Raw genomic sequence first — 7,940 nt, 5'->3', positions numbered from 1 at the left:
GCACTATTTTCCTATCAACCTTCATAATATGGTAGTTGAATTGGGGAAAGGGAGACCGCTGGAGATGCTCTAATGCCTCATTATTGTGCTGGAAAAGAATAAAATCACAAACTGCAAGTAATATGCATGGTACACTGTCGTCTCTGCTTGTCACATGGTACACCGTACACCGATCACAATGCGATAAGTGAAATTGGCAATCACTAGACGAATTAAAGAAGCGTGTTTATTTACTTCACAACCCGACGTCCACGTGATCGGGACTCATGGAAGTTGGAAACCACATATCATGGCGCCAGCATACCTCAACCAGGAGTGCCCGTCTGGAGATTTCCGTGCGGCTAAATTTTGCAATGCCTCCCAGTCCCACTGACCCAAGCTCTCGAAATGGCGCTTTTCCATGACTTCGCTTCTTTGTCTATAGTGAGAGTCCATACATGTTTCTTTATTTATATACCCCTCATTATTTATTTTGGAGGGTGATGTATCGCCATTGTGAGATCTCCATATATACGGCCTCTCCGAGCATATAGACAAATTCAGTGCGATAGAAGCTCCAATACTATCCTCGCCTTGTTGTCCCATGTACACCACCCTGCGTTAGCAGTGCTGCCTTAACGGCAGCACCAGTTATATACACCAACCCAAGATACACCCATCAAAATTAAAATTTAACTGAAGAACTACAACAACAAAGCTGCAACGGCAAGTTCGTTGTATCACCTAGTTTAATGTCCATTTTGCAAATTAAGTGTAGTTCAGTTGGTTTAGTTGTGGACTTGAATTCGAGTCTCTGATCGACTTAGCATAGAAAGTGTTTGCATTTACAGCTATCAACGTTGAAGGATGAGTGCGCACGGACGTATATGAGCGTATAACTACACACGCACTCTTTTTCCACGGGAGATAATATTTTTTACTATCCTCTAATAAAAGTCACCGTGTATTAGTTCTGTCATAAGTGTATCGCTCTGTTTCCATGACGTGCCTTAGGGATTAGGGAATAAGAAAAAGTTTCATCAATCCCTAACTATGTCTTTCTTTCGGACTTCTATTCGTGATAGAGCAGTGAGGCGCTGCACCACGGTGCCACAATCAGATGCTAAAAACTTACATTAAGTGTGTTGTATCATACTTACGTTTGGATGACATGACAACACTTAAGAAAGGGGCCTGATACACTACATTGGAATTATTCTTATCCATCCCATCGCAACCTTACCAATAGCTATGCGCCATTCCTTTGCTTTGTCGCAAAAAGCTACCCCCATTGCCTCCCAACCCGAAAAGACTACTCACCGCAAGGGGGAGCAAACGTTCACAAGCGGCCGTCGTGATTAAGCATGAAATAAGGCGGCGTACATCATAAAATTCATTTTGAGGCTCATAAACTTCTCATGCAAAGGCTCCGAACCCAAAAGAATTCGCTCGCACCACCATGGTACCAATCCACTTCGCTTGAACCAAGTTCTTCAATTGCCATGAAAGAAGTTCACTGTAACGACGAACCAATGAATCATACACAAGTAGGTTGATTGCTACCTTTCATATGCCCTTCCACGTTGAGGATGTTCAAATGGTTCGGAATCCTTGGATACCACCGCGACCTTACCAAAACCTGACACGACATTCTTGTCATCGCCGCAGGAAGCTATTCCCATTGCCGCCCAATCCGAAGAGACTGCTCATTCAACGCAAGAGCGAGCAGACCTAACTAGCAACCCGGCAGCAGCGACGGTCAGCACGGCCGCCGACGCTGCAGCCGCCTCCCCTGTCGTCCACACACCGCAGAGCGAGAGATGCATTGCTCTCTTTAGACCGTGATGAACCATCCGTTCTTGCGGCCAATGATATGCATCAGATTTTCTATACGAAGAATATATCTAGCAAACTTAAGAAAAATTTAGAAGATAAAGAAAAATTATAGGAGTCAAAGTATCACATAGTTCTTTCATGTAAAAGAAAAATTGTGGGAGTCGAGGGCAAAACAGATCAGTCAGATGATTATGATCAGTTTGATGGCATGCCTTCATTCGCTGTCGAAGTTGACCCAAGTATCATGCTAGCTAAAGAAGAGACTCCGTACTTATACCGCAATCATGATCGAGGAACTTTTGTTAAGAAATTTTTTTTAATATTACATTGTAATGTACTAAATATGGTACACCTTTTTATGTAATGCTCTATGACCATGAGAACTTTGAATTATATTGTAATATCTATGGTGAACATTTATTCGATCAATATAAACAATCTAACCACATACATCAATTGCATTTTTTGCACGTTAAAATTATTTAATCGAAAAGTTTGTTGATGATAGTGATACATTAAAATGATTATTTTAGAAACTTAATCAACTAGTATAGAATTAATGACTGATTCAAACTTATTTTAAATATACTTTCTAATTAATATATTTTTGCATATTTTTGCATGTTCAAAATATGTAAAGTTTTATTTTTTCTTTAACAAAACCAGTGAAAAATAACTTAAAATATACATAAATTGTGATCGGAAAACAAGCGGGGAATGAAATAGCTGTCCTATATAGCTGAATGATGCGTTTACGCGAGCAGCAGTTGTGTCATGTACTGCAGCAACCCAACAAACTCCATCTAAAGAACTGCAATAATAAAGCTGAGACTGCGAGCAATAAAATGCCTCGTTGTAGTCCTACTTACCTCAGTTAGCCAACCAATTTAATGTCCATGTTAAGGAAACTCCATCATCATTTACTCACAGTGCTCTGTGCGTTATCATCATCTGGCGTCCGCGAGATAGCAAATATCGCCAGGTCTAATCTCTAATGAGCCCGTGTGAATTGAAGGTCTCTGGTAGAGATGGGAGGACAGAGAACATGCACGCACTCTGTTTATTCCATAGACAATAATAAGTCATAATCTAAAATCAGTGCGTGTTAGGTCCCGTTTGGAGATATGGATTAAAGTTTAGTCCCTCTCACATCGGATGTTTAGATACTAATTAGGAGTATTAAATATAGCTTAATTACAAAATCAATTGCATAAATGAAGGCTAATTCGTGAAACGAATCTACTAAGCCTAATTAGTCCATGATTTGGCCATGTGATGGTACAGTAAATATGTGTTAATCATGGATTAATTAGGCTTAATAGATTTATCTCGTATTATGCAATTAGTTTTATAATTAGTTCATGTTTAGTCTTGGTATAAAAAATCTGATGTGACCCGAACTAAAAATTAACCCTTAGTTTGAAATTCTTTCAAAATTAGGTTGCTTTGCTTTCACGACGTCCTTAAGGAACACGAAAAAAGTTTGAAGTTCCCATCGAAAATGGTTCATCAATTGAGTCATGAATCCCTCCCTATTTTCATGGATTTTCTTTGGATTGATATTGCACATGTGAATAAAAAGCTAGACACGCATACAGATTATACAATGGATTACCAGACACGCAACCACTGCACCGGTCCACTGTGCCGGACTTAGCTGTCACATCGAATGTTCGGGTACTAATTAGGAGGACTAAACATGAGCTAATTACAAAATTAATTGTACGAATAGAGTCTAATTCGCGAGACGAATCTATTAAGGCTAATTAATCCATCATTAACAAATAGTTACTGTAGCACCACATTGTCACATCATGAACTAATTAGGCTTAATAGATTCGTCTCACGAATTAGACTCTATCTGTGCAATTAGTTTTGTAATTAGACTATATTTAATACTTCTGATTAGTATCAAACATCCAATGTGGCAGGTGCTAAAGTTTAGCCAAACATATCAAACACCTCCTAACCTTCTCGCGTTCGGAAAAGTAGAGCTGCTCAGAGCAGAGTCACTGGCATGCTCCAAATTCGAGAGATCGACGATGCCCTTGAACCTCTTATGGAGTCTTGGGAAGCACGCCCCACCGCGGCAGACAGATGTTAGTCGGGATGCTGTGCTCAGGTGTGGCGCCCCGCTGTGGCAACAGCATCCACCTGTTTGGATGGCGCCGATCGTCTTCTGGGGTGGATTGCAATCAATCTCATCGCGTCCACCAAAATTTCATGAAACCTCCTAGTCCCATCCAAACTCGTGCCGGGGCTTGCCACTTTGCTTCTATGTCTAGTCTCTGCACCCACCCCTTCATGTATGCGTATGTTTGGGTGCTGTGTGATTTGTAACAGTACAAGCGTCGATGCCTCTCTATATATGCACATTTGCTGATATGCTCGTGCATGGAACTAAGCAACACAAGAAATCTGTGGGCTGCAGATATATATTCGCTGGAGTCACATTGTACAACATTGAACATAAATGTCACAACTCGCAATGTTTATACGACAGCACCACTATACAACAACCCAAGATATGACCAACAAACCAAACTGCATCTAAACTGTCCATGAAACTTGGTCTAGACTATAGTACATACAGGAAAAATAAACGCCATAGCTATTTACAATATCGTTTGAAGTAAGTTTTTGTTTCTTTAATGTGAAGCTGCTCTATCGTCATGAGATTCCTAATGGAACGAGACCCGAAATTGAAGTGAAAATAGGACAAATGAAACAACCACCACTCACGGCAATGCTTTAATTAGGCTTATTTGCCGCTGCAATTTCGTCAGGCTAACAGCACTTGTTTCTATTTGCACACTGATATTGTGGATCAAGCTGTGCACTCAGTTCATTAAGGGCCCCTATGGCTAACAAAGTAGGGAGAAGTTGAGGGCTGTTTTGACTCGACAATTGGCCACCCATCAATGCCCAGCCATGGCCCTGCCCCATCCGATGAGCCGCCGCCGCTCAAGGCGGACGAGCTGTGCCCTCCGTCGGCATCCTCCGAGGAGGAAAGGAGCAGCGCAAGCTGCAACGAGGGACCGTCCCCTGCCAAGAGGAAGGCGAAGATCGTGCTTCCGTCAGCAGCTTGTTCCTGCAGTTCGCGCCATGCTGCCAAATTAGGCAAAACGGGTCGACTGGCGCTCGGCTTCGGTTAGATCCACGGTTGTACAACGCTCCCCTAAGGTGCTGTTTCGTTCGGATACGGAGACGCAAACGCAAACGCTATCGATTGACACCGTGACCTGAAACAATGTAATGAAATCACTGGCATTGTTTGGTTGCCGTCTGTTATGAAAAGGGGAACAGCTTTGGCAACGGAAGCACATCACCTCTCTCGGGCATCGTTGGGATCGCTGGGGAATGACGAATGAGCAATCGGCAGCAATGGCCAGCGTGGTAGAGCTGCTGTGTCCGAGGAGAGGAATGGCGGCCTGCAGGTTGCGCTGCTGCTCTCAAGATGGATACCGACGGCGAGGCGCCGCCGTCGAGGCAGACGACCCCGTGTGCCAGCCGAACCAATATCAAAAGCAAGAATCCGTAGGTCGCCTGATGGTGCTTGCGAGAGGCCCTGGACAAATCACGGCCGGAGGCTCGGCGGCCAATTGCTGCCTTAGGGTTTCGGGAAATAGAAAGATCAGGTGGGCGCAGGGTCGCAAAGGCTCCCTTCTCCTCCACTTCGCTCCGATTCCTCATCGCCGGAGCGGGGAAGAAGAGATCGCATCAGGGAAGAAAAAGGATTGGGGGACGTTTTGGAATCAGACAACGCCCAGGTATGAGCGGTATCAGCTTTCTACTGGGTTGGTAACCATTTACACGATATCTGATTGCGCCAGGCATGAAGCAAACAGTATTCAACGTGATTTGTTACCCCTGTGAACAGATACCGCTCCGAAATTGACAACCAAAGAGAACTCGTAGATACATCATGAGGAGCAGTAACACTCCGCATGATGTATCTTTGCAGCTATATTTCCCAATGCCTCCAAATCCCACCGAAGCTCGACCTGACAATTCCAGTGCGCAGCGTTTTGTGGAGGAGATGTAGTTAGCAGTACCACTGCCCTTTGATGCCACTGTCTCCTCCTATATATGGACTTCTAGTCATGCAATATGTCATTGCTGTTCGCTCTCCCTGCTTCACCCACAGGCCACAACAACCCAAGACACGCCCATCAAACTAAGCTTCATCTGAAATGTGCATTAAAATGGTATAGGGTTGTTTCCATATATACCCATCCGAAACAAGTTCAATTGCCATGACCTTAGCTACCCTGTTCTAATGAGAATCCTAATGGAACAGATTGAAAAGAAAAACATGAAACATGTACAACTGGTATAGTATCCTGTGAAACAAGACATTTTTTCCACATACAAGTCCACTCTTTGGACAATGTTTCCCCGATTTTTCCATTTGCATTGGAATAGGACCCGCCCATTCAATGGTTGATTCTAATAAATTCGTCCCAAACGAGGTCACAGTTTAACTCACCTTCGAATTCCATTGAATCTATTTTCCAGTTTTTAGTTCTGAATATGATCATGTTCTGGGCAAGAACAAGCAGGTGGTGTACTCTATTCTTTTGCCTGCAGTCTGATGAACATTTCTGCTGTTGGGTGTCTAGGGCAGATGTGCTTCCTGTACTTGAAACTAGATGTAAATGAAATGGTGGCTAGTGCAATGCAAAACAAACAGGGGCACGTTTTGCCCTGGAACTCTATTCTATCTATCCAAATCCAATCTTCACGAGATTACATGCTAAGAGACAGGCATTGTACGATGACAATTCACTCTGTCTCTACTGGTTGCTATAGATGGGTCAAAAACAGAGGCGTTGTGTGATGGCACAGCACAGCTATCCCTCCTGAAAAAAAGATGTGCTTAACATACACAATACCCAAGTCAACACGAGCCATAGCTTACTCAACCTTCCCCTTCCCCTTGGAATCATCACTCATTTGAGAAGATATTGGCTGGTTGATACTTGCTTTGGCGTTCGCCAGAAAGGTGTGATCCGGCTGTGGTTCCTGGTGTGGAGTCTCCTTCATTGCCATGCAAATGTAATATCCGATCACCAGATTAACTGATATAACGGCAAGGAACCCACTGGCAAGTGTCTGAGCAGAGGATGACATCTGGCTCACACCTGAACAAGGAGAGAAAACATCATTACCAAATACAAATTTATGCAGTGCTTCGTTTAAATATATAAGAGATGGAGTGCACGAATGAGAACAGGAACAGAAGGCTAACCTGGAAACACTTGGTAGTAGAACCCATACATGATCGCAACCGGGGCCATCCACATCAACATGGATGTAACAGCAAACTTTGTAACCACTCCTGACATTGCTTGTCCTGATGTGAGTGCTGAAATCAACATACAGATATCTCAATTGAGCTGGAACCCCGAAACAACTTAGGAAATAAAACAGATCTTAGCGCACGCGTACACACATAGAGCAAGAAAATCCGCAGTATAGTTTATGGCTGGAATGGAGTGTACGTATCACCAAGAATGATTTGAATTAGATCACTCGCAGCAAAGAAGGGATCCCGCGAAACAGGAGATTTGCTACCAAAAAAAGACGAGGTCAGTTCAATTACCAATTGGATCTCCGCTCGATGCCGATCCAGCAGAGAGAAGGACGGCGATGGCTCCAATACTGGAAGAATTCCTTCCGGAGGCGCTTCTTCTTGCAAAGGAGCAGAGTATGCTCGGTGTCCGGAGGGGATTCGACGTCGGGAGACGGGAGGAGTGGAGCGGTGGAGCCGTCAATTGGATCGAAAGCTGCCTGCTACGACGAGGTGCCGAGGCGGGGAAGGAGACTGGACAACAGGCTAAGAAGGCCGATTTCGTATGGGCCGAAAGTAGGAGAAGTGCGGCCCGTCCGTTGCAACCTGGGCCGTCCGATCTGTTTGACTTGCAGTTTTACTACCCAGCCGAAGAGCAGGAGGGACCGAAGAATGTTAAGAACGGAATCGGCCGCCGTGCCCGGAGTCGACGAGCCGTTCTGGAAGGATAACGATAGAAACGGGAGGCACGAAATATTAGTTCTTCAGGAATGTCATGGTTTTGTTTGCAAGAAACTCAATTTCAAGACAAATTTCCACACACACACACACA

General features: G+C 44.0%; 1 protein-coding gene across 1 annotated transcript; it reads right to left on the bottom strand.

Moving 5' to 3' along the window:
* Positions 1–6,494: 6,494 nt before the first annotated feature.
* On the bottom strand, positions 6,495–7,834 carry LOC117845992 (uncharacterized). Its single transcript, XM_034727088.2, has 3 exons — positions 7,421–7,834; positions 7,067–7,183; positions 6,495–6,959 (listed from the first exon to the last, which is right to left on the bottom strand). Exons 2-3 carry the CDS (start codon positions 7,161–7,163, stop codon positions 6,733–6,735), a joined length of 324 nt encoding a protein of 107 aa, XP_034582979.1. The 5' UTR covers positions 7,164–7,183; positions 7,421–7,834; the 3' UTR covers positions 6,495–6,732.
* Between the last annotated feature and the right edge of the window lie 106 nt (positions 7,835–7,940).

The sequence above is a fragment of the Setaria viridis genome, chromosome 2, assembly GCF_005286985.2.
Source record: "Setaria viridis chromosome 2, Setaria_viridis_v4.0, whole genome shotgun sequence".
Taxonomy (NCBI): Eukaryota; Viridiplantae; Streptophyta; class Magnoliopsida; order Poales; family Poaceae; genus Setaria; species Setaria viridis.
The sequence above is the reverse complement of the archived record's forward strand: the minus strand, read 5'-3'. Positions and strand labels throughout refer to the sequence as shown.

What these genes read in the sequence shown, in the direction of transcription:
- LOC117845992 (XM_034727088.2), bottom strand. Translation starts at nt 7,163, where the DNA reads ATGTCAGGAGTGGTTACAAAGTTTGCTGTTACATCCATGTTGATGTGG. An exon ending in CTACTACCAAGTGTTTCCAG is followed by an intron (nt 6,960 to 7,066) that starts GTTAGCCTTCTG and finishes CTCCTTGTTCAG; the next exon opens with GTGTGAGCCAGATGTCATCC.